General features: G+C 40.1%; 4 protein-coding genes across 7 annotated transcripts in view; 2 read left to right on the top strand and 2 right to left on the bottom strand.

The window, feature by feature from the left end:
- Positions 1-3,566: 3,566 nt before the first annotated feature.
- LOC144022986 (uncharacterized) lies at positions 3,567-9,913 on the bottom strand. Of its 2 annotated transcripts, none has more exons than XM_077528230.1 (8): positions 9,710-9,913; positions 8,122-8,738; positions 7,922-8,050; positions 4,633-7,783; positions 4,525-4,560; positions 4,055-4,198; positions 3,862-3,980; positions 3,567-3,787 (listed from the first exon to the last, which is right to left on the bottom strand). In XM_077528230.1, the coding sequence occupies exons 2-4, from the start codon at positions 8,722-8,724 to the stop codon at positions 6,905-6,907; spliced, it is 1,611 nt and encodes a 536-aa protein (XP_077384356.1). In that variant the 5' UTR covers positions 8,725-8,738; positions 9,710-9,913; the 3' UTR covers positions 3,567-3,787; positions 3,862-3,980; positions 4,055-4,198; positions 4,525-4,560; positions 4,633-6,904. The 2 variants fall into 2 exon arrangements, with proteins under 2 accessions (XP_077384356.1, XP_077384346.1); XM_077528220.1 differs by lacking the exon at positions 9,710-9,913 and adding an exon at positions 9,449-9,671.
- Positions 9,812-15,843, top strand: rnps1 (RNA binding protein S1, serine-rich domain). 3 transcript variants are annotated; one of them, XM_077528265.1, is made up of 7 exons: positions 9,812-9,937; positions 11,810-11,956; positions 12,720-12,878; positions 12,959-13,082; positions 14,064-14,217; positions 14,998-15,139; positions 15,512-15,843. In XM_077528265.1, coding segments are annotated over exons 1-7 (834 nt in total). In that variant the 5' UTR covers positions 9,812-9,935; the 3' UTR covers positions 15,618-15,843. The 3 variants fall into 3 exon arrangements, with proteins under 3 accessions (XP_077384391.1, XP_077384387.1, XP_077384382.1); XM_077528261.1 differs by having other exon boundaries at positions 12,717-12,878; XM_077528256.1 differs by having other exon boundaries at positions 12,693-12,878.
- A 785-nt stretch (positions 15,844-16,628) lies between these two features.
- LOC144022998 (arf-GAP with dual PH domain-containing protein 1-like) lies at positions 16,629-25,314 on the top strand. The gene is made up of 11 exons (XM_077528243.1): positions 16,629-16,881; positions 17,125-17,255; positions 17,425-17,516; positions 18,040-18,122; positions 19,789-19,901; positions 20,596-20,742; positions 21,193-21,276; positions 21,369-21,431; positions 21,499-21,570; positions 21,639-21,867; positions 23,223-25,314. The coding sequence occupies exons 1-11, from the start codon at positions 16,791-16,793 to the stop codon at positions 23,249-23,251; spliced, it is 1,134 nt and encodes a 377-aa protein (XP_077384369.1). The 5' UTR covers positions 16,629-16,790; the 3' UTR covers positions 23,252-25,314.
- The window catches only part of LOC144023025 (ras-related protein Rab-26-like), a 36,864-nt gene continuing 34,805 nt past the window's right edge, over positions 24,849-26,907 (bottom strand). Inside the window, exons 8-9 of the mRNA XM_077528278.1 lie at positions 25,765-25,841; positions 24,849-25,679 (exon numbers count right to left, since the gene is read on the bottom strand). Of these exons, the coding sequence (XP_077384404.1) occupies positions 25,580-25,679; positions 25,765-25,841 (177 nt within the window). The 3' untranslated portion in view covers positions 24,849-25,579. The remainder of the gene's footprint in view (positions 25,680-25,764; positions 25,842-26,907) is intronic.

The raw sequence follows: 26,907 nt of genomic DNA, 5'->3' as shown, positions 1-26,907 counted from the left end.
TAGAAAAATGATGATGATGTTGATGATGACATCATCATTATTGTAGCAATCTGTTTATCATATGTGGATTGTCAATGAATATCCTGGGCATATTACATTATTAGCATATTATTAATATGAATAATCTTAATATGGGTGCGAAACTGCCACGAATATCTTGGGCATATTACATTATTAGATTATTATTAATATGAATAATCTTAATATGGGTGCGAAACTGACATTCTTCCAGCATCATATATTATTATTATTATTATTATTATTATTATTATTATTATTATTATTATTATTATTATTAGTGTTCTTATTATTATTATTATTATTATTAGTATTAGTATTATTATTATTATTATTATATTCTTGTTCTTATATAGATTAAGGCAGTTCTGAGTTCTAGTAGTGTATTGCAATAGCTGTTTCCACTTTGATGTTCCAATCATGCCTTGTTGCTCAGGATGGTCTTGATCACAATGACCAGGCAAGGCTATTATGTTCACTGGAGACCCACAGAGAAGGAAATTGTGGCAAGCGAATGTCAAATGGGAGGACTGGAAAGCAAATCACACTTCTTTGTAGTGCAAAGTCAAGTAAAATAACACGATTTGAAGTCGGTGGGACTGCACAATGCAGCCTTCAACCTTTTATTAAGAGTTATTATTAAAAATAAAAATATAATTGATTTTAATTCTAAGTGTGCAAAGTGAATGGACTTAAAATTATTATCGATTTTAACTGTTGATAATACAGGGCCCATAATAATAACGGAAATTAGTGGATTTTGTGTTGTAATTAAAAGTTGTCATTTTCACTGAAATCACATTTAAATTTAGGACCATATATTCATAATGACAAATTACAGAGGAACCTGTAATAATTCATTCATTGGTACTATGAAAAATTGGCTTTATTATCAAGTATTTTGCAGGAGCCAAACACAGGAGATAAAGCAAATGCATGTAATCAGATCTCTTATTTCACAGGTCTCAAACTGCAGTCCTCGAGGGCCGCAAACCTGCATGTTTTAGAGGTTTCACTCCTCAAACACAGCTGTATCATATAATGAGGATCATTATCAAGTTCCTGCAGAGCTTGCTGCATAATCAGGTGTGTTTGAGGAGGGAAACCTCTAAAACATGCAAGACTGTGGCCCTCGAGGACTGGAGTTTGAGACCTGTGTCTTATTTGAATATATTATGTGTTATGTATGAACACACTTCCAGCATTCAAAACATTGAAAATTAAAATCCTGGACAGTAAAAATATACCATATTCTTGTAATAGCCTGTATCATACATACAGTGTATTCCTGATATTATCAGCTTGTCAAATACATCAGAAGTTAAAAAAAAAATAAAACAAGGGGAAAATATAAAGTCAACTGTAGTGTACACCGAGTTTCTCTCCTGTGTCTTGTGTTTTCAGTTGGTCTCTCTCTCTCTCTCTCTCTCTCTCTCTCTCTCTCTCTCTCTCTCTCTCTCTCTCTCTCTCTCTCTCTCTCTCTACGGCTCTGGTTCAAAAGTGTAACAATGATGCCCTCTAATGGACCAATAAGAGACTACATCAGCGACACATTCACCGCAGTGTAATTCATTGCGGCCACACGCAATTGTCTCATTTAGTAAATGTGAAGCCACTTATAAAATTTAAAACATTAAATTGATTACTTACATCTAACCGAATTTTTCTGGCGTCTACAAAGACACGCCAAACAATACTGTACCTGCTATGTCTGTTCTCTGGTGTGCTTTAATTGTCTCCCCCTAATGCAGAGTACTAGTTAGTGGTGGGAGGTGCCTAGGATCACACCTGTCACCCATCACCAATCAGCAGGTATTTAAGGCTGGCGGCAGCAGTCTGCTGGTGCTAAAGGATTGTTTGCTTTCTCCCATGTGCCTGTCAGCTGCCTGTGTTTAGTGCTTGTGAATTTTATGTACTTATGGGTTTTGTCCTTCGCGTTTATCCCTGCTTACGTAAGTACGTAGGTTTTGTATGTTGTAGAAAAGTTATTTTGTGTTGTACTTTGAGGCCGACCTATTGTCGAGCAGTTGTGGTGTTTTTCCCTCCCTCGCATTGTGCGAGCCGCTTTTCCTTTGTTCCACGTGTTGCGTGCGCCTTTTGTTGAATAAACCTTTTTGTAAACCTCTTGTGTGTCTGCTTTGGGATCTAGTCTACTCGGCATCGCCAAACTCCTAACCGGACATTGTGTCCCCAAAAAGAGTCAGGCTAAAAACGATGAAAAACAACGGTTAACATGCTGTTGTGAATCGATTCTTTTATTTTTTACATCGATGCATATTTTAAGCAGTTTGCATCGGTAATCAATTTTTGATGCATCATTTCATCCCTACTGGCCCAATCACCTAATACGAATCTAGTCGAGGGAGGCGAGGGCACGAACCTCGCTCAACCCAATTCGTTTGCGGAGCAAAAAATGCGCTTAAAACATTCTGTCATAATCGTTTTTGTCAAGTAATTTATGTTTCTAACAATACAGAGGAGGCATGCATTAAAATAGTTTGAATGTATACCATCTTGGACTAAACAATATCATTTTTAAATATATTAGTTAGGTCTAAGTGTCCTTTTTGTTTTGTTTTTTTCTTTTCTTTCCCCGATTAAAATAGGGTCACCCTATGTCGTATATAACATATCCTAGGGCCTAGGATATGTTGTACACTCGCCTGCTGACACACATTTGTAATTGGTGTGTATGTTTTCAATTTACGACTGCCTGCCTAACCAAGCCTAGAGCTCACTGCACGTCACTGCCTTCAGGTTACTGCACACGATTGACGAGGCTGTTTCAAAATTACAAACAGTATCGGCGGAACCACCGTTGAATGAACTGCTCTTGACGCTCGCAAATATCTTGCTTTTAATAACGCCAATAATATGCAGAGAAGTAATGAAGCACGTCGGAATTTCACGTTTTCTTATATTTCCGGGTTTTGTTATGTGTTCAACATCAGACCCTCGTAATTTTTATCCAATGGGAGCACAGATCGTCACACAGGTTTATGTGATTACGCAATAAGCACAGTGTGAATATGAACTATTGTTAAACTAGCATAAAATGTATCTGATGTCGATAATTCATCCGATGCTCCGCGCTGGTGTTCAATGGCATGTATGATGTAGATAAGGTAACAGAAAGACCTTGTTACATTTCTATCTAGTATACCTCCTATTGTTTTAGTTTCCTGGTGTTTGTTTAATTCATGATTTGGACTAAAAAACATTTGCCTTATTTTTTAATATATTTTGTTCTTACAGGATTTACATCACAAGGAGCAAGCAATTTTGTGTGCCGTGGGGCGAACAGTTAGTACGTGAAACGTACTGACCTAGGCACAGATAAGAACAACCGACCATTTTGGATAGATTAGACCTTCTTCCTCATCTGGCAGAAAAGGCTCCATGGTCCTGTCTCTACCGCATCCAATAATTAGTTAAAATGACGATATTCAGTCTTCTGGTACAGTTATTGTTGGTATAAGTGACCATGAAAGTTTAAGACCATTAAAGATTCAAACGTTTCAATGAGCAGATAAAGGAGTCTTACCATGTATTTTCTGTGAACACACTTTTATTGCCACCACCAAAATCTTTAAAAGATATACATCATATCCTGGAGAGTGGCGATGAATTGTTGCCATGACGACAGAAGTTGTAGTTTTCACAACTCATCTTTTGAGCTGGAATGTATAGGTCGAGTAATGCGTACGTTTTCTTTGTGGTCTTGGAGAAGAGTCTCAATGTGGTCGTCTGTGAACGGGATTTTCGACTCCTGTGATAGGAATACAGTCTCATGGAAAGTGACAGGAAAAATTAACCTTGAAAGTCAAAACAAATGTTAACCACCTCAAAAGAGTGTCGTTTTACCCCGACACACACTGTCGACTTCTCGTAGCAAAGCACAATGTCCAGTCGATTCGGTTCGTGACTCAGCAGAGCTGCATGGAACTGGTCGTAGTGAGAATCTGAACACGGTATCAATTGTACACGCATTAATGGTCAATATTTAAATGAATGACTGTCCAAATGGTGATCATACCAAAGAGTTTTATGCAGGCAGTGGTCAGCTTGTCTTTGGTAAACTGCTTGTAGGAGTTTAGTCTGTTGCACACGTCACCGATAAGGTCGTCCACAAGTGCCTGTCGGCTTTGAACAGGAGCTTCTTGCATTTCTTTCTCAAACTCTAGAGAACAAAATATCAACATCGTGAAGAAATGGATAGGGGAAGAAAAAATCTGATACAATGGTACCTCTACAAATGCACCAAGTCATGAGTTTCCCGTGCTACAAGACGTTGGTGGATTTTTTATTTATTTTTTTTGCAAGCAAGCTTGATACGGTGCAGCTACATGGAAGCAGTAAACCTCAAAACATCTGCCTAATATGACATGCCTTACTTTCAATATTACAGGTTAGAACCTATCCATTATTTGTTAAAAACTTTTTCTTAGAGCGTATATTATTGAGAAACCTGATAGCATATACTGTATAAACCAGGCCATGCAGTACCTTTGGCTGCTATTATGCAACTTTCGCAGTAGGCATCTGTGGAGGCACAAACAAATTACAGTAAACAGGAAGGAATTAAAAATGTACTACAGTAACGCCTGTACTTACAGCGGTCAATGTCTTCAGTCCGGACATGCAGAAAGAAGCAGATACACAGCGCAAAAAGGAGGATCTTCATGGTGTGTGGCTGCACAATAAGCATGTTGTCCGGCAAGTGATCACATAAAGGTATCATCAGTCACATGATCTCTCAAGACAATAGGGTCGCTTCACTGTTACATTACGCCACACGACAGATTTCAGGTTTGTCTGGTTTTCTCCTAAAGAAATTACATGTAAACAGATTATTGACATTATTTATATGCAATTGTTTTGGTCTAGTTCAGGGGTGTGGAAAGCATGACTTGCACATACATGACTCAACTTTGATTTTTTTAAATTAGATTTGTATTTATTTGTTATGAATGACCTGGCCTATCTGTAAAACAAACAAACAAAAAACAAATGTGGACCTTAAACACGTTTGCAACAAACTGATGCTTTAATGTGGACAACTTTATATACAAATACAAACTCATCAAAAACATTTGTTTTGTTTAAAAAAAAAAAAAACTGGCTGTGCTACATACTGTACATGGTTTCATCCAACCATGACTCAATTGCCATTTTCATTACAGTGGGACCTCTGCCTTAAGGTTTTGCTTTTTCTTTGGAACTAGGGCACCAACAAATGCGAAGAGAGCAGGAATGCGATGGCGACCATGCAAATGCAAACTTTCCACTGCACAGAAATATGAAGGGGCAATTTGTGGAAAAATGTGTCGCAGTGAACATATCAGTTGGAATGTCAACAAGACACAAGACTTCCCTGTATTTACACTCACCTTAAATGATCATGACAGTAATGAGAGCTGCTCCGTTAAAGTGGAGACTGCGGAGTGGAGCACTGCAGCTTCCAATAAGGCACAGCAGCAGGGTGCGCTTACATTAACATGCTTGCTTAGCTTCGTCATTTCCTGCCATATTGGCTAAATCGTGATACACACATACATTTTAGGCTGGATTTGAACATTTTACTTTTTTCGTTCTTTTTTTTTTTTTTTTTTTTTTACCAAGCCAGCCGTTTCTAAAATATTATCCTGAGCGATTAGCTTGTGATGTTCAGGTATTGTTAGAAAAAAATTATTTGCACTTATAAAATCCATCCATCGCGGGGGGTGCTGGAGCCTATCCCAGCCAGCTTTGGGCAGTAGGCGGGGACACCCTGAACTGGTTGCCAGCCAGTTGCAGGGCACACAGAGGCGAACAACCATCCACACTCACAAGAAACCTAGGGACAATTCAGAGGAACCAATTAACCTGCCATGCATGTCTTTGGAATGTGGGAGGAGACCGGAGTACCCGGAGAAGACCCACGCAGGCACGGGGAGAACATGCAAACTCCACCCAGGAAGGCCGGAGCCTGGACTCGATCTTGCGTCCTTAGTAATGGGAGGCGGAGGTGCTAACCACTCGATCACCGTGCCACCCACTTATAAAATCTATTCTGTTAATTATAACATATTTTTTTGTAATTATTACGTTGTTCAGCTTTCTCTCTGATTTAGTATTATCAAGTTGCCATGAGATTTGTCATCAAGAGAAGTAAGCCACCAGGGACCATCTTACGTTGCCACTCACCAAGACTGTCTAACTTGACCTCATTGCAATCTCTGCGGTGTTTTCCTGTTATTTTTCAGCCTTGGCAGCAAAAAAGTCTGGGAGAAGCGCTACATGTACATTTCATTGCTAAGAAAGAGACTTTTAATTTTCTCTTATAAAAAACTATATCTACTGGTGCTACTCAAGATTTGTCTGTGTCATATTGTTAGAGCCATCGTCAACAATCAAGTGAAAGTAACGCCCATCGGAAAAAAAAAAATGCTGCAAAATGTAAACCTAATCCATCACTCGTACTTAATTATCTCATTAGCTAACAGTTAGCCTAGCTTATTCAATATCTTCTTTTTTTTGTATTTTCTGGCAAACTTGATGCCCTTTGGAGCCACACTGCCTTTCACAGGTTAGTACTAGTACTATAGCGGACATCTGGTTTGAGGAATGGACTGGTATTTATCCGTGGAAGTAAGAATTAGGTGTGCGGTGGCACACTACGTTGGCATGAAAAATACATTGCACACTACAAGAGCAGGAAGCAATTAATGTTGTTTTTTTCCTTGTCTTGTAGGGTGTCTCGCCTTTCAAAAATTGGTAAAGAAAAAAATCAGAATGTGTATACCCCGCTTTAGTCGACATTTGTGGTCAAGGTTCAACTTTACTTAAGAAATAAATATGTTCTTTAAAAAAAATAGAATAAAAGCTGCAATACGCTACAATCAATCTAAGGTCCTTCTACTTTGATAATATTGAGGTGTTGATCCTGCGTGGAGACACTGCAGTCCTGAAGATTCCTCTCAGAGCAGCTCCTCTGGAAATCTGACGTCTTGCTTCCTGCCTCTCTGAACGCCTGAGGATGCGAGCGGTCGTACGCTGGCACGTATGACTGGGCGAAGGGCGCCAAGAGGGTCTGGCAGTTTTGCTGGGGGTATGCACCCGCGTAAGGTTGTTGCGTCTGCGGTGGTGTGTGAGTGAGCGGGAGGTTCTCGGCGCTGCTACATGATGGGAAGCCGTTCATGCCATCAGGGCTCAGGACGGGTAGTTTAAAGGCCTCGACGGGTTCCAGACTCTCGAGTGAGTCGTAGGCTGCTTGGGTTTGGCTGCACTGGTCGAAGGTGACTTGATTAAAGTCGAAGGTGTCTTGGCTGAACGAGGAAGAGGACGCGGGCAAACAGGAAGGGGACGGCGTTTTGTTTTGCGCTTGCTGCGCGTTGCCGCAAGGTCCCGCTTTGGACGCGAGGCTCTGCAGGGTGCTGAGGATCTGTTTTTGGATGTGAGTCTGCTGCACCTGCTCCCTCTCCAAGCGACTCTGCTGCTCCACTAGCATCTTCACAGCCAGGCCCAGGCTGTGCACCTCGCAGCCCAGCGTCTGGATCTGATCCTGAAGGCCGCGTCTTGCCCCGGCATCTTGGCTTGGCTCTCCTCCGGAAGTCTGCATGAGGAGAACAGCGCCCCCGGGAGCCGAGGATGCCAAAGGAGCCGCTGGACGGTTAGGAAGCCGGATTCCAACTCGAGGCAGTGTGTGAAGGGAGCGCACGGACAGACCTGGTCGTTGTGGGACAAACCGCCTGGTTGTGTTTGTGACACCGTCTTCCAGTCGGGTCTGAGAAATCAGCAATTTAAAGAACGCTGTTTATCAAAGTCATACCACATCATGACTAATCTAGCTATAGAATTGCTACATGTCTATGTATGGAAAGGACCATTTGATGCATTATGCATGCATCATCCATTTTCTCACCTTTTCTGTGGTCAGATCATAATGTGTTGGTACTGCTGTTGCTGCTGATGGTGGTGGTGGTTGTTGTGACATCACAGCTAAATCGGATCTTTGGATGTTCGCATGCTCTCTCCTCAACAATGAAGTCACCTGGTGGAACAAAACCACAGTCTGTCAACTCATTTAACGACTATGACAGGCAAGAATGCCAATAATCAGACCTTCATCCTGTGCGTGAGCGCTTTGTCCAAAATCCGTTTACGGGCCGCCAGCATAGAGCTGGTGGCGGGGGAGGGTGTGACTCTCCTCCTGGTGAAGGCCACAGATGCTGTTCCAGTAGATGAAGTCGCACTTGTCTCTGCTCTTTGCTGACTCTGCGCTAAAGAAGTGACGCTCACAATCTGGATGTCGTTATCCTCCAAACACTGTTGCTGCTGGTTGGCTTGACTCTCTGCGTTGCTTTCCCCAGAGCCGGACGCTTTCGCACTGCTGTCTGCTTCCGTGGACACCTGCTTCGCGAACTTGGTCATGTTGGCGCGCTGGGACGCATCTCGCAGCAGGTGTTGCAGACGTATGTTGCTCCAGCTTTCCTGCAGCCCCCCGACGAGATTCTGCACAGGCACCGGCCCCGCATTGCTCCCAGCCTCCACGGGCCTGACCCTGCCTGGTCGCCTGCCTTGGAACTCCCTTAGGAACAGGTAGATGGCCTGCGCCGACACCTTGATGTTCTCTAGCTCCAGGACGGCCTTTATCTTGCGGAAACTCAGGCCGGCCTTCCTCAACTCGACCACTTTGCGCTTGGCGGCGTCGTCCAGGCGACCCATGGCGTGGTTTGTATCTATGAAAAGGAACACATCATAATCCAAATAATATAGCAAAAATGCACAGAAGCTTTCACACAGGCAAAATATAAATTTCCGGAGTTATAAGCAAGTGCAGGGACACAACCACCCACTGCAAGGCGTTATAAATACAAATACAGTGTAAAAACTCAACGTGTCCTGTACAAAAAACATTTATTTAATTTCATATATGTACCAACGAATAAAATAGTAAAGCTTGTGGTAAAAATATATGCGAGCGGAGTATGTACCGTACATGTTCTATTGCAACGAATGGGAGCTAGCCCCCCTTTTCAATATATCCCATTTTTTTCATATCACATCTAGCACGAGTTCTCAAACTGTTTACGTCAAATACTATCTCAAAACATAATTAAAATACAGTTGCAACTTGCAAGGCCAGATGTTCCTCTGAAATGAGGCGGGGAGGAGGGGTTTAATCCTCGAAAAAAAAAAAAAAAGTATATTTAATAAATCATTTATTAAATATGTAGATTTATAATTGTCTGAAAACAAGCAGGTCTTACATTCAATGCAAATTGATTGTACAACTGAACTGAATGACTGTAATGCACTGGATTAAAAACAAGTTTAAATTTATGCAACAATGCATAGTTTTAACACTTAATTCGTGGTCCCAAGTCATCTGTCAATTAATCTGATAAGAAACAGTTCATGAGCCAAAGTATACCACATACAAAATCACCTGTATAGTGCAGTAAATCCATATATGGCAATGAACAACTTGAACATCAGACCCAACCAAAATATACCATGTATTCATATCATAATAGAACATATACTGCACGTTATAAAGAACACACATTTACTCCAACAACCACGAATCATAAAAGCAGTTGTGTCTACTAAGTGTTGGTTTATCCTCAAACCTGGCTTTGATACACAATCATAGCTACAAAATGGTAGCTTTGCATCGACAAATGCAAACAAAAAGTCGACTGCTCACCTGGTGAAAGAAAAACAGACACTCGGTGACATTCGAGACGCGCCTCGTTCAAAATCACTCCGTCGACAAGCTAACGTATGATTTTTATCGAGGAGCGCATAAATAAACAAATGAGTCGTAAGTGGCGCTCAGGTAGTGACGTCATTTCCGACTACCGTCGTCATCAGCCTGCGACTCTACTCGAGGCCTGTCGTCGCTCGGGACTTTATCACCTGGAACAAAAAACATGTAAGTTTACTATTTTATTAAATAGTTACAATTGAGAGAATAATGTTATTTGGTAGTTTTTGGTGCTTGCACCAATTTACCATGCAGTGTAAGGTTATATATGTTTCAGATTTCGAGCATTTCACAATTTGACAAAAGCCCCGTGGTTTCAGTCTGCCTGAATGAAATTCAATGGCGGCGCGGTTTTTTTTTTGTGGTTTTTTTTTAAATGAATGAATTGTTTTTATATTTATTGCTAATTATGTTGTTTTTTCGTAATCTCTCACTCGTATCGCCTTTATAAATTCAGATCACTCAGATGTACAATTTTTTTTTTTTTCACAATTTATACAGAAACCAAATTCTGAAAAGATTTGCGGGCATTTTGTGGAGCTAACCAGCTAGCATTTACACCACTCTGCTACATTACCGGTAACTAATATAACCGCCACTACGAAATTAATTTTATGCAACCACTGTACGTAAAATGGAACAATCATTTGCTTGAGACTGATGGTAATTATTTATGCAAGAACATGTTAACATCTGTGTGTATTATTGTGCAAATGTGTATCATTGTATCACTGTGAGGTGTTCCTAATATTTAGTTTTTCTCTCTTTCAATAGAGGGGTATTTTATCCAATAACGCAAAAAAAAAAAAAAAAAAAAACCGATACGGTTCCTGTACAGTACAATGAAAACAACAGAATTAGGGTTGCTGAATTGATAATCATTTTTACAGAGCTAGAAATAAATATAAAATGTTCATTTAAAAAATATTGAATGCTAAAGATATTTATTTCCATATTAATCATCTACACACGTTCCGGTGCAGTCTGAAATTCCGAAGTGACGTGCTTGATGAGCACTGTGCAATATGGTGATGGTACAACACAGTTATGCAGTTATGGAAGTATCAAGAGTGTTCTATAAGCATCGGGCAGGGGTGTCCAAACTTTTTCATCTAAGGGCCACACAGAAAATCCGAAGCAAGGGCCACATGATGTTATGAAGAGAAATTGTGTTTAGTCCTAAAAATGGTACAAATAATTTATTTGTGCTTTTGCATATTTAGAAAAATGCTACAGTATATAAACCAATGTATTTGTAATATGGCAGTAGGGTTATTATAATTTTGGAATTTTTCATTTTAGTTAGTTTATATTAATTTTCAAGGTGGTTCTGTTCTTTAAAAAATGCTTAGTTTTAGTTTAGTTTGTTAGTTTCAGTATTAGTTTTTTTTTTTATGTGTATTGTTGTTGTTTAAAAAACACCGTGGGAGCAATGTCATCTGAAGGTGCTTTTCTATTGGTTTCTGCGAGATGACTTCATACTTTCAAACATGATTATTCCGGTTTATATCCAAATAAATCTACTAAAAATCACATTTAAAATCATCCCCAAAGGCTCATATATTAAATTAATTACCAAAGACTAAAACGAAGGACATGTTTACTGTAGTTATAGTTAGTTTTGTAAACATAAAATGTAGTTTCAGTTAGTTTTTGTTTTTTAAAAAGCTTTTTCGTTTTTATGTTATTTCAGTAACAATATTGTTTTTTTTTAATTTTAGCTTTAGTTTTTTCATTAGTTTTAGTGAACTAAAATAACCTTTAATGGCACCTGTTTTTCGATACCCTGCCTATTTACTTTGACCGTCTCCAAACATTTATGTTTTGTTTATTTTATTTGAACTGAGTCAAATGCCATTATTAGCATATGTCGCGGACCACTGAAAAATGGATGTCGGGCCGCAAATGGCCCCCGAGCTGTAGTTTGGACACCACTGGCATAGGGGGAAATGTAAAAAACATTGAAATTATATTTCAAGACCTTACTGCACTCCACTAATACTTTTTTTTTTTTTTTTTTTTTATAATATAAACTGTTAGGGCTCCATCTCCTACTAAGCGGAAGGAGGAGGAGAAAACTAAAGACCGAGCCAAGGAAAAATCTGCCGCCAAGGACGGCGAAAAGGACAGAGGGCGGGAGAAAGCCAGGAAACGCCGTAGTGCGTCCACCGGAAGCAGCAGCAGCAGGTCTGAAGTCCACAATTACAAATTATTGAAGAACTAAGCAAACAACAGTATAAAAAAATGACATTGTCATACAGCAAGTGCAAACATGCTTGCTTGTCTGCCTTTGCCATGGCTTTCAGCAAGGCACTTTGACAGTACGCCACAGTAAGGACTCTTTAGTCGAGAACGAAATTCGTCCATCTTCACCAAAATTAACACACAACAAGCACATTCATAAACGAGCTGTAGCTGTTGTCCCCATACTCCACAGTCTGACAGTCACAACTTAAGATCACAACATTCAACTGTATGCTGGCAAACGCTGGGACCATGTGATGTCCTTGGTCTCTATTTAAATCCATACACACTCAGCGTGGAATGTTAGGATGGCGACCCCAAGTGGACAACAGTAGTACCTCCACCTTACATGCACATTTTGATGTTGATAATTGGTAGAATAATTTATTCTAAAATATGCTATAGCTGGGGCCCTACTTGTTGTACAGAGCAGCCTGCAGCAGATGTTGCAATTCCTACTACACATTTCCACTTTGCCATCCCTAGCACTTTTCTATGGTGACATCTCAAAACAAAACTAATACAAAGAAAAACACACTTGCGGAGCAAATGTAAGAGATTTGAAAATGTCTCTTGCGGGTTGAGAAAATTCTGCTTCAAGTCCAAATTGGAGCACTTGCGGAGCATTCGACACCGCTCTTAAATGAGCCTAAAGCTGACCAGTCACGTTTACAATCAGGTCCCGATCGAGCTCCTCTTCCAGCAGCAGCTCCGGTTCCAGTTCGGGTTCGTCCAGCGGCTCCAGCTCCTCCGGAAGCAGCCACTCGGGTTCCTCGAGCTCGCGATCCTCCTCCTCTTCCAGCTCCTCGGGCTCGCCCAGCCCGAGCCGCCGGCGCCATGACAACCGCCGCCGCTCCCGCTCGGCGTAAGTCTCTCTTGAGATTCAGACATAAATCAGACTTGTTTGTTATGATGATCACTGTTGTTGTTGTTGTTGCTGTGCAGGTCCAAAACACAGAAGAGGGGAGAAGAAAAGGAAAAGGAGAAAGAGAAGGAGAGGAGGAAAAGAACCCCCAGCCCTAAATCAACTAAGGTTCACTTGGGGCGGCTGACCAGGAATGTCACCAAGGTCTGCCCTTTTGACACTAACAGTTCCTCTGAGTTTTTATGTTGGTGCCTGACTTGCAAGTGCCCCGAATTACAATTTATTTATTTGTTTTAGTTGCAAGCTTTGTGCATTAAGAATCTTAATGACCATATTTTCAGAACAGTCTCAACATCTTGATCCATCTCACCGCGCTGAATTTCACATCAATTTGTTCTACAATATTATCGGCCCTTTTGGTGGGTACTCAACTACCAAATCGAACAAAAATGACCATTAAAGGGAAAATCAAGTCAAAAAATCCACCCAAATTTTGTCACTTAGTGCCACTTTGTATCGACTGAAAGTGACATCACAATGCCTGATGGATCAGCCCAGAAAATATGTGACAGTCATTACCTGAGCCCTCTGGCACTGTGATGTCACTTTAATTCGACAGTAAATGGCAATACAAGGCAAAATTGCAGCCCGCTTAGATGGATAAAAATGGGCGGATTTTTCCTTCTTAATTCCTACACAAAAGCAATATTAATCACAATCAATCGGTTACGACTAGTGGTGGCGCATAATAGATACTATTGTAAAGATTTTGTTTCACATGATTTCTCTTTTAATTCCCCTGTGTCCAAATACAAGAAGACTAACATACACATCTGGTTGAGGACGTAGAGTAACTAACATACTTTGTCTTCTTCTAGTGCCTGATGTATCTGTAGTGTTTTTTTTTTTTTTTTTTTTTTTTTTTTTTAATCTTTTTAAAGGACTGTGTGTTGATCAGGTGGCTCTCTTGATAAGGGACTTCTTTCATTGAGATGACTTGGTGGCTGAACTAATTAAACTCAGAATCATCTTTATTGGCCCAGTATGTTGAAGACACACGAGGAATTTATCTTTAGTTGTCCGAGCCACTCCGATATCACAGCAACAAGCCACTTTTACAAGATAGGACCGGATTTTTGGTTTCGAATATTGGCAAGTTTCTCCCATTTTTCTTCTTGCAAACAGGACCACATCCAGGAGATCTTTGCCACGTACGGGAAAATCAAATCGGTTGAGATGCCGATGGAGAGGCAGGTCCCGCACATGTCCAAGGGCTTTGCTTACGTGGAATATGAAAGCCCCGAGGAGGCCCAGAAGGCCCTAAAGTACATGGATGGAGGTAGGATATTGTTTAGTTCAGTGTGCAAAATTATAAACGCATATACAAGAGCTCTTCAGTATAGGGTGGTCCTCAAATGTATAGTTTTATTTATTTATTTATTTATTTATTTTGAGTGAGGTTAAGCACAAGAAAGTACGCCTATTTTTTTATTTTATTTTTTTCAAGATTGTATTACAATTTGTCTTTATAAATATAACTAAATCCTTGTAGGATTTTGACTATTTGTAAAATTGGGATTTTATATTTCGCATTATCCATCCATTTTCTTGACGGCTTATTCCTCACAAGGGTCGCGGGGGTGCTGGCGCCAATCTCAGCTGGCTCTGGGCAGTAGGCAGGGGAAACCCTGGACTCGTTGCCAGCCAATCGCAGGGCACACAGAGACGAACAACTCACACTCACACTCACAAGCACACCTAGGGACAATTCGGAACGGCCAATTAACCTGCCATGCATGTCTTTGGAATGTGGGAGGAGACCGGAGAAGACCCACGCAGGCACGGGGAGAACATGCAAACTCCACCCAGGAAGGCCGGAGCCTGGACTCGAACCGGAGTCCTCAGAACTGGGAGGCGGATGTGCTCACCACCCTATATTTCACATTAGATTAAGATTATTTTTCTCAAATACATTTTAAATGCAATCTAAGATTAGGATTTCTGATTTCCATTAAAAAAAATAAAGATTCAAATGCTTTTTTAAATTTTCTTTTTTCTTTTTTTTTCTTTCTTTTTTTCCCTTGTAAGAATTGGTGACTGTTTCAACATGTGTTCATAGGTCAGATTGATGGACAAGAGATCACAGCAGCTGCTGTTCTGCCCCAAAGGGTCCGTCCTCCACCTCGTCGACTGTCTCCACCTCGCAGAATGCCCCCACCGCCGCCCATGTGGCGACGCAGCCCACCCCGCATGAGGAGAAGGTCCATATTCCATACTTTATCTTCCTTACCTATTCCTTCCTACTTAAGGACCATTTTGTTAAGTCCTCCGAGAGCCACACCGCTGTTCAAATGCTCTATTTTTGTGATGTAAAATAAATCAAACTGATACTTACAAAAATCATTTCCAACCTTTTTAACCATCTTTTAGAGAAGGGAAGTACAAATAAACATCTGGGATAATGTGGTTGCAGAAGCGTGCACACCCTCTTATAGCTGGCTGCGTTCAGAATTAAGCACGTTAAATTGCAGTTAGGACACAACTGTGACCATTTAATGCTTTTGATTTACCTTCAAGTCCAACTGTTCTAGGAGGCTTTCCTTAACATTTTCGTTTTTCCAACATCCTTTCAGGTCCCGCTCCCCAAGGAGGCGTTCACCAGTACGGCGCCGCTCTCGTTCCAGATCTCCCGGCCGCAGGCGCCACCGCTCTCGTTCCAGCTCTAACTCGTCCAGATAAACAAGTTTTCTGCTTCGAGCACAATTTAAAATTACTTCTTATTATTACACATTTACAAAAAGACAGAAGTTCAACAAACATGTTGCCCTCATGTAAGATTTTTTTTTTGTCAATGTAATTTTGTTGTCATGTTTATGTTGGTTCTGGCGAGTCTAAGCTGAAATTGAGACCATTTTTATTCTGATTTGACTTTTAGAGTTTGAAAAATAAAACTTGTGAAACATTACCACTGTTAAGTTTGTTTAGTTGAATATATTATATATACAGAAGGTTGTTTGTAGTTTTCTCCAAGCACCATCATACAGTAGTTGGGAGGCAAAATACTAAATTCCTCTATTTTTTTTTTTTTTAAAGGGCTTATCTTGACCAGAGACAAGATTTGAACCTTGAACCTCAGGACTGTGAGACAGATGTGCTAGCCAATTCTGACGGTGCTACTTAAACCTAAATTTTGTTTTGACTATCCATCCATTTTCTTGACCGCTTATTCCTCACAAGGGTCGCGGCTTGTTTTGACTAAAATGAGAAAATTGTTTCATTCCGACTAGTATTTAGTGTACATGTCGTGTTTGTTAAGTTTCTTTTTTTATGGTCAATGTGAATTTATCAAACTGCTTTTCATACATGCCAATGTAACTCAAAATACTTCACACTTCATTAAAATCACCCCACCATCCACAAGGACTTGAACACACAATGCAACCAAAAAGTTAAGGGAAAAGTAGATCAGAGGATTTTACTCCACTATTTGATTTTTTTAAAAATCGTTTTTCTTATAAAAACAACCCAGATGGCTAATAAGGTAACTCACACTTAGTTACAACTATACTTAACGTTTTTCCATTTGTCCATTAGTGTGCTTTATTCAAGTGTTTTTCAGACAAATCTTTACAAGATCATATATATATTCCGAATTTGAAATTCACGTTACGACGCCGTCGTAGAAACTCGTAAATTGGGGGTGACTGACGAGAAGCGTCAATGCAATACACGACAATGACGCTAGGGGTCTCCATTCACTCACTCGCCATTCTCCCCAAGCTGTCAGTAAAACCTTTCAGAGCTGTCGCTGCGTGTGGTCGCTCTTTTCTCTCTCTCCATGCAGCGTGTGCGGCTATGTCTTCTCGTCGTTCGGGAGTTTGACATAACCCGGCGAGCAGAGTCGTCTTGAGGATGTTTTCAGAGCGAGAAAACAGCAGAAAGAGGCTGATGGAACTTTTGTACAAACCCGGAAATAGAAACTGCGCCGACTGCGGAGCGGCAGGTACACTCGAGTAGGGAATTATCAAATTGATGTTATCCTAACTATTCTGCTACTCTTTCTACTGATTCTACCGCCTCTACCCCTCCTCTTTTTAACTATACAGTTACAATTGTGGTTATAGAGAGCTAAGAGAGAGGAAATATAATGAGAATGGATATTGCGAAGCATATCCATCTGGCTATTACCAGGTTAATGAAATCAGAATCATCTGGAGTTGATGACACAATGTTGTGTGTGTTGTAGATCCAGAGTGGGCATCGTATACTCTGGGTGTGTTTGTGTGCCACAGCTGCTCAGGGCTTCACAGAAACATTGCACAGATCAGCAAAGTCAAGTCTCTCCTGCTGGACCCATGGACCACAGCACAGTTGGAGGTGAATGTTTTTTATTTATTTATTTATTTATTTAAATTTATTGTGTATGTAGGTTATGTTTAAAACAAGCAGTAGCTCCTCTGCAAGTGTGTCACCACAAAGTGGCTTGCATACACAATGATAGCATATCACTGACAAACATCACATTTCGCTTCCTTCCCTCATACAGTTGATGGACTGTGTGGGGAACCACGTGGCCAAGGCTAAATACGAGCAGACGGTACCCGTCTTCTACTACCAGCCCACTCACAAAGACTGTGCGTAAGTGACGGCTCACACTTTTTGTCAATGGCAGGTAGACTTTGCGAACAGACGCACTCTGTTGCTACAGACAAATACACATAAGACAAATTCAAGGTGCATATACTGCAAGATACTGTAAAATTGAGCATTATAAATAATTTTTTACTGAGATATATTTATTTGTAATAAAGCAGCACACTGGTGCTTTATTTTTTGCTTGGACCACACTCATGTGTGCGCCGCTTGGCCAAATAAAATACAGACATAGAAGACCAAGAAGAGTTTTACAACGAACTCAGTAATATTAGTAGGCTTTTTTTTTTGCAAAGGATAAAGAGTATTTACCTGTGAGTATTGAAATTGTCCGTCTACATGTGCTACTTCAAAACTCAAACGATTCATTTCTTGGAAAAACTCACAAGTTGGGTCACTCGTATCTTAAGGCACCACTACAAGTATGTAATTACGTAATAACGTAAAAGCTTTGAATGTATTACAATCATTTTCTGTTGTAGGAAACAAAACATTTGTTGTACGGCAGGCTCTTGCGGGAGCAGTGGATTCGCGCCAAGTACGAGAGGAAGGAGTTCATGCCTGAGGGGACGCAGGAGTCCTACTCAGCAGGTAAGAACTGATCATGCCACTCACAATGTACACACGCAACCTCACACTCTTCAATTGCCCTTTTATTTAAAGATGTGCACTTTTTTTTTTTTTTTTTGCTTACATGGACCAGAAATGGTCAGAGAAATGCAAATCATTCTGTTGAAGCGAAACCAAAGTACTTCTCTTTTGCTTTTACTTAGTGATGATAATCAAATCATAATGACACATGTAGATTGAGGTTTCAGGAATTAATTTAAAGTGAATTAATTTGTTCTTGAGTCAAAGTCATTCATTGCTTTTAATCCCCCCCCCCCCCCCCCCCCCCCCAAAAAAAAAAGACCCCTTTTTGGGGATTGTGTTGCACCCTATCACAGTGTTTCTCAACCCTGGTCCTCAAGCCCAGTTCCCAACACAGGTGATTCCAATGACAGCTCACCAGCAAGTTCTGGAGAAACTTGATAACGAGCCTCACCTGCGTTGGAATCGGGAGTCATGGAAAACAGTCTGGATAGTGGGCCTCGAGGACCAGGGTTGAGAAACGCTGCTCTATAATATTGCGTTTCATAAAAACATAAAAATGACATAATGAAATAGAATGTAAAGAATTCAACCATTTTTGCCACATTTCTGTTTCAATTCAAATGGATATTGTGCTTTTTCATCATGGTGCATGCGCCTTGGCCACCTGGGAGCAGCATAATACAGACATGCGAATATACACGGATGCTAGGTCACAAAAACAAGCTCTTAAGGGTCATGCATATCTCTAGCTTTCTTCCACTATGTGTCATGGCCAGGTGTCCCAATACTTTTGTACCTTGCAGCATTTTGAACCAGTCTGTGCATTACGATCAGTACTCTTCCTCAGAGTGGGTGTGCCCCTGTCAACAGTGCTTTGTATTGTTGTGCTGTTCAGCAATGCAGCCTTTGTATTCGTGTTCATTGTTCAATAATTCGACATCCCACTACTAGTGTAGAGCACTATTTGTATGCTGTATATCAGTGCTTCAAATGCTAAATCCTGCACTGTTTGCTGCATGTTACCTTAAAAGACTCTCTTTGGAAATGCTTCCCTTATATGTCCTCTCAGGGGAAGTGCATTATCATTTATGACTGCTATTGTGATCACTTGCAACATTGCATTGCAGTCTAAAGAAAGAACATGACAGCGTTGTTTTTGTCTTTTCATTCCGTTGTGTGTGTTTGTGGTATAAGCGTGTGTGTTTGGCAATGATAAACCACATCTTCCTGCAGTGCAATATCTAGTTTGCTCACACTGTTGGAAACAAGTTGATATTAGTCTCTCTTACTTTATTTTATTTAATTAAATCTCCGGTGTAATAACCTTATTTATTGATTGATTGAATTTTTATTTATTATTATTATTATTATTATTATTATTATTATTATTATTATTATGAATTCAATCTCTGGTGTAATAACCTTATTTATTGATTTATTGAATTTTAATTTTTTATTTTATTATTATTATTATTATTATTATTATTATTATTATTAATTCAATCTCTGGCGTAATAACCTTATTTATTGATTGATTGAATTATTTTTTGTAATTTTATTATCTGTTCTCATTGCTGCTGGACATGTAAATTTCCCAGAGGGAGCCATCCCAAAGGGATCAGTAAAGTCAAGTCTAAGTCTAAGTCTTGTCATCATGTGGCAGGCTACCGGGAGGGGTTTCTATGGAAACGAGGCCGTGACAACGGGCAGTACCTCAGCCGAAAATTCATCCTATCCGAACAAGAGGGTGTGCTCAAGTATTTCAACAGGCAGGATGTGAGTGGTTAAGATACACAATATGGGTTTCTTGTATTAGATTATTTGGGACAAATATTGGAAATGCATCTCTGCATTTTACCCAAACCACAATAATAAGCATGCTTTTAATGATTAAATCTTACCTTTGACACCATGGTGATGTAATTTTTTAAATGAAATATTAGGTGTTTTCTGGTTAGTTTTGTAATGCGGTAGTAAAATAAATGTCCGGTTCAGGGTTATGTTTTATGTTGCTGTCCCTTTAAGACACAGTGCAAATGATTAGTTGTGTACCGATCGATTGGCCACTGATTGTGATTGGCTGATTTGCGTGGAAAAGTACATGATTGGCATATGATTTGAAAATATGTTGTGCTGATCACCTGCAGTTCGGATTTTGTAACCTGCAGCCAACTAGAGACTAGACTGGAATGAAATGAAATGTGGAATCTTTTTTTTTTTTTTATGGAATGGTTTTTAAACCAGACTCCTCAATTAATAATAAAAATAATAGTAATAAAAAACACTTAACAGATTAATCGATTGTTAGAATTCTAGTGGTGAGCAGCTCTAAAACTGAAAACTGTGTAGCTATGATCGATATTGAAATTGGTCATTATCAATCTCACTCATGGATGATTGTATCGGAATTGGCAGCATAAAACCAGAACAGTTAACAAATGCAAAAATGTTTTATTATTTCTTTATACAGGGGAGAGAGCCGAAAGCAATAATGAGCATCGGTACGGTGAACGCTACCTTCCAGCCAGCTAAAATTGGCACAGCACATGGTCTTCAGATAACCTACTTGAAGGACAACAGCACTCGCAACATCTTTGTTTACCATGAGGATGGCAAGGTGTGTGACGATGTAGCACTTATTGAGAGATTATGGTCATTGCATACATTTTTGCCAGGACTGGCACATATTTACTTAGATCAAGTTTTGCATTTTATAGTAAGTCACCAAACTCTAGAATATGTCATTCAAATTTGGTAACAATCGAACAAAATGACTTGAACTAGTTTGAATGACCCCTACAAATTGCCAAAATGGATGCTTCATATCAAAATGGCAGGCTTACAGTGTGTACTTTTTTAAGAGAAGCTCAACTTTAGAGAGCACCTCGAAAATGCTGACTTGCTGCGTCTTTTCGGGAATCAGTTTGTAAGACTTGTATGTCCACTCACGATGTACACGCTTAACCGAAAATCATTTTGCTAAGTGAATCTGGCTTTGGGCCTTACTCCAGCAGGTAGGATTTAATTGCTTTATGTCACTTAGCAACCATCGTGTCCTTTTCTGAAGGAAATGGTGGACTGGTTCAATGCCATCCGAGCAGCCAGATTACACTACCTGCAGGTGGCCTTCCCTGGAGCTCCCATAGCTGACGTAAGTGTTATTAAAAACATCAATCCCATACAGTCAAATGCTCCAGTACAGTTTGGCCATCTGAAGGATTAACTTACTTGCTGTTTTTGCAGTTGTTGCCCAACGTAACCAGGAACTATGTGAAAGAGGGCTTCATGGAGAAGACGGGTCCCAAGGTGATGCCACTGTAGTCCACAGTATGGAATTTACAATGACAAATCATCATGCCTATCTCATGTACAGCACACAGAGGGTTTTAAGAAGAGATGGTTCTCCATGGATGATAGGAGGCTCATGTACTTCAAAGATCCACTGGTGGGTAGCCGAGAATGTGGGCTTCTTGCCAGTTGCATGTCCAGTAATGCGGCTCCCTGTTTCGCAAGGATGCCTACGCACGAGGCGAAGTGTTCATCGGCAGTAAGGAAAATGGCTACAGCGTCCTACCGGGCCTTCCGTTGGGCGTTCAGAGCTCACACTGGCAGTTTGGGATCACCATAGCAACGCCAGACAGGGATTTCCTTTTTGTGTGTGAGAGCGAGCAGGATCAAATGGACTGGATGGCGTCATTTCAGACGGCCGTCAACCGACCGATGCTACCTCAAGAGTATGCAGGTACCTCAATCTCCTCGCCTCATTGTTAACTTTTCTTTTGAATAGATTCACTTTATTTTTTAGATTGATTTACTTTTATTAGGGCGGTGGATGACTGGTTAGCACGTCCGCCTCCCAGTTCTGAGGACTCGGGTTCGAGTCCAGGCTCCGGCCTTCCTGGGTGGAGTTTGCATGTTCTCCCCGTGCCTGCGTGGGTCTTCTCCGGGTACTCCAGTCTCCTCCCACATTCCAAAGACTTGCATGGCAAGTTAATTGGACGCTCCGAATTGTCCCTAGGTGTGCTTGTGAGCGTGGATGGTTGTTCAGCTCTGTGTGCTCTGCGATTGGCTGGCAACCAGTCCAGGGTGTACCCCGCCTACTGCCCAAAGCCATCTGAGATAGGCTCCAGCACTCCTCGCGACCCTTGTGTGGAAGAAGCGGTCAAGAAAATTGATGGATGGATGGATGGATAGTTTTATTCGGCAATGGTTAATTTCTCTTGCGGAGTTATAAGAGTTTTATGACAAACTTCACTGCTATGCTCTGCTCACATGCAATTACTGTAAGAAAATGACATAGATGGGATCTTGAAATTGTTTTATTGGTCTACTCATGATAAACATGTAGTACTTGCCAAATTTCATGTGGCTAAGTAAAACTGGGAGCTAAATTTTCTAAATATTCTGAGCCAAACTAAACTTGTGAAGTTGATTTAATAGTTATCATCATCATCATCCTTTTTCATTTATTTCAGGCAATAGCGTACAGTTGGACACAGGAGCAACAATTCATACTGTAGTTTCGCAATATGAACAGAAAAAAATAAGAGAAAAGTCTTTTGTGATTGTGTCATTTCGGGAATACCTTCTTGAGACAATTTTTTTTTTTTTTGTAGATCTACTCATGATTCTCAAGCCTAACAAATGTCATAGTCCCGTTGTTGTGTCAGACGTCACATCCAATAGGAAAGCGGTCGGCAGAGTGATTTCAGTGTGCTAAATGCTATAGACCAACAGCCGGAAAAAGCGTCAATACTACTTCCTGGTAGTCATAACAATCCAAATATATATGCAAGCTTGCACCGGAGCGCCGTTGTCCATGCACCCTGCCTCGTGGTGAACACCAAAACTAAGTGCAGTGTGAAAAGGCCTTTTGTCTTATGTTTACAGCAAGGAGAACTGCTGCCATGCTCCATTCGTGTGCATAATTTAAAGCCACCCTTCTGTCTCCTGTATTATAAACTTCAACTTGGGTAGCAGTCAGTCTCTCACAGCAGTTGAAGTGTGCCCATTGTTTTGTCAACATTACATTGAAGAATGTCATTCCTCTTTGTTTGACACCCCGCCCCCCCCTTTTTTTTTTCCCCCTTTCTGCAGTGGAGGCCTATTTTAAGCACAAACATTGACTATTTGGCTGTTTGAAGAAGGACCTGTGCAGCAGGATGAACTGGAGAATGCGTCGAATGAGCAATTTTTCTTGACTGTCATACTTGACTGTCACACTACAGTACTTGTATGAGCAAGAGGAGTAATGCACAAGAGAACAAGCTGTTTCCCATCCGGCAAGTTCAATACAGCGCGTCATGCACAACGTCATTTCTGTTTACTTACTTGCTACTTGGATTCTACTATTTAATGCCAGAATAATTACTAAAAAAATATGTATAAATCTGGTAACCAGTGTGACAGTTTTTGTACTGCATGTCATGTATTACTTTTTGCCAGTAGGGGGAGACAAAGGACAGGTTTTAAATGTAAAACTTTGGCAAGTTAAGGTTGCGGTGGTAAATGATTTACTCTTATTTGTGTAAATCTATTAACGCTAACGTCGTTATCATGCACGCATTAACGAATGCCTTTGAACTAAACTGAGCTATATTACAGTTGCTAGCAGTATATTTTTTTTCCCGGTGGGAAAAAGGAAAGCATGTATTTTGTGAGGGGCGTTTATTTGTTGCGGTGGGCCGGGCGGGGGAACTTCTTTCAAGAGATAGGGTCATTTAATAATTTGGGTCCTATTTTATATGAATGAGTTAACCTCAGGGCGGCAAGGTGAGTGATTAGCACGTCCGCCTCCCAGTTGTGAGGACTTGGGTTCGAGTCCAGGCTCCGGCCATCCTGGGTGGAGTTTGCATGTTCTCCCCGTGCCTGCATGGGTCTTCTCCGGGTACTCCAGGCTCCTCCCACATTCCAAAGACATGCATGGCAGGTTAATTGGGCACTCCGAATTGTCCCTAGGTGTGCTTGTCAGTGTGGATGGTTATTCGTCTCTGTGTGCCCTGCGATTGGCTGGCAACCAGTCCAGGGTGTGCCCCGCCTACTGCCCAGAGCCAGCTGAAATGGCCGCTAGCGACCCTTGTGAGGAATAAGTGGTCAAGAAAATGGATGGATGGATGGATGGAGTTAACCTCAGGAGCGCATCACAAATGCCCCAAACCTTATGAAAACTACTGTACACAATGTTTCAGAGTTCTCCAATAAGAATGATACATAATACAATATAGTATTGTCTTCTGATTTTTATTGTACAACCTTAGTTACACACTGAAAAAAAACAATAACCCCAAAACAGAGTAAACAGTAAACACTAATAGAAACTGAAAATGACTATTATTCAGTGCTGTCAAAGTTAAAGCGTTAACTTGTTAATAACAACAAAAAATAATCGCATTAATCATGTATTAACACAGATTAATCACACTATTAATTTTGAACGCAGATGATCATTAAGATTGACAGTGTATGCTTACATTAAAGGTAGCGCAGGTTGTGTTTGAGCAATAACCATAACTGTGTGCATTAAAGTGAAACATTTAATAAATATTTGCGTATTGTCAAAATTTTGGGGTGATTTTTCCCCATTTTAAATTATTCAAGTAATTAACAGATTAGAAAAAGAGAAGGATGAGGGTGGATCAAAAAATGTTGAAGACATCCTCATAACATTAAATGTAAAGAATTAACACATAGCAGGTGCTCTTCAAATATGGCTGGCAAAATATGTTTTGTTTTTTTGTTTTTTCGAAGTTGAATCGGTAAGGCTGGCAAAATATGTTGATTAAAAAGCTTTTTAATGAAGTGATTAACCTCCTGCCCTCGTGTAGATTTGCGCGAGACGGTTCTGAGAGAATGAGTTCCGGCAGTGACTATCTTTTATGTATGTGGATTACGTCAACCGGAACCATGGACAAGTATTTTCATGTATTCTTTTTCGGTGATGCTTGCACGTGGGGTTAATCATGATTAATACGAACTCTAAAATGTGATTAATCTGATTAAAAAATGTATTTGTTTGACAGCTCTATTATTATTATATTCAGATTTTCTATGATGCAGGCAAACATACAGAAGTCTTAACACTGTCAAATAATTCAACAGAATATTATTGCAAATGTGCTTGACACTACTACTCAATTTCCATTATGAAAAACATGACCAATTACATCCATAAATGAACAAAACCCACCAACTTTATATGAAACACAACAAATTATACACAGAAATATACACAATTTTGTTGTTTTAATACTTAACATTGTAAACATTCTGTAGTCTGTTTTCATTATCGGAATACTGTATTTTTACATGCAGTATTTACACCCATAGTCAAATCTATTTATAAAGATGTCATATATTATAATCATATCTGTCTTAAGTCTACTTTTCTCTGTGAGCAGACAACTGGTTCCCCTGTAACCACACGTAAAATACATATTTGTAGGGCTTAGACGCTTTTAGGTTCTGCAGCAGCTAGCGCTCTTCACCTCATTGTTCACAAATTCCTGTAACTTGAAGTTCTCGCAGGGATCCTTCCCAGAACGATGCTTCAGCTCCCTGGGACAGAAGAATAATATTATCAACATTACGAATATTCTGTAACTCACATTTAATAAGGATGAATGTATGACATATATATTACTTGGCCACAGCAGTGAAGGCCAACTCAACATTGAGACCAGACCTGGCACTGGTCTCCATGAAGGGAACCCCAAACTCCTGCGTCAAAAAACAAACACACAAGAAAATAAATAAATAAAAACAAAGTTTTAATTGGTTGTTTAACTACGCCATGCAGGTAGAACATAGGAGATTAAAGAAGGGAGTTTATTTGCAGTAAGTTAAGGTGTCTATTGGGGTGGGAGGCTCTTAAAGGTATATTTTACAAGATGTAAACATATTCCAGTATATTTTTAAATGTTTATCCCAAAGAAATAAAAGAAAAAAAGCAATTGTTTTTGGCTGGCAACCAGTCAGGGTGTACTCTGTCCACTGCCCGAAGACAGCTGGGATAGGCTCCAGCAACCCTACGACCCTCCGTGAGGATCAGCGGTTCAGTTAATAGAATAGTTTTAAGGTGTCTAATGTCTATTCGAGGGGAGAACTTTAGTTATATATATGAAATTGTATATTTTTTTTAAAAAATGTTAAAAATATTATTAACTATCAGGGATGTTCGATTCCACTTTTTTTTTTCCACACCAATACCAGTGCGAGTACTTAACGCTTGAGTAGTCACCGATACTTCGCATTTCACCCAAAAAACATTACAGGTATTTTTAAAGAAAGACCTACATATCCTAATATAGCATTTTTCCTTAAAACTGCATGAAATGTATTGCATTTGAAAACAAATTCTTCTAATCTCTAGTTCCTGATCATTAAATAGCCACAAGAGGCCAGCTGGTACTGGTATCGAGCGCTGTCGCAAGTACTGTACAGATACCAGATATGGTACCTGGTTTGGTAATTCGCACGTACCTAATAAACCCGACGCACACGAGGCGCTATCAGCTCCCAGTCGCCATCCGTGCTTGGCATTTCGCCACAGTCTTAAAACACTGACCCCAAAGGTATACTGTAAGCAATCATTGAAACCCCAACTTGCTGATAATTGAAGGTCGGTGTCTTTTATAAAAAAAACAACAACAACAAAAAAACCTCTACCTTGAAAACTTAACTCCAAATTGAAACATTAACCTTTTAATTGGAGCCCTAATTTGAAACCCTAACCCTTGAACCTTTAACCGTTATTTGGAACTCAAACCCTAACTTTAACCCGTGC

Source organism: Festucalex cinctus, chromosome 1 (genome assembly GCF_051991245.1).
Source record: "Festucalex cinctus isolate MCC-2025b chromosome 1, RoL_Fcin_1.0, whole genome shotgun sequence".
Lineage (NCBI taxonomy): Eukaryota > Metazoa > Chordata > Actinopteri > Syngnathiformes > Syngnathidae > Festucalex > Festucalex cinctus.
Note: the sequence above shows the minus strand (reverse complement) of the source record. Positions and strands in the feature narration are given on the sequence as shown.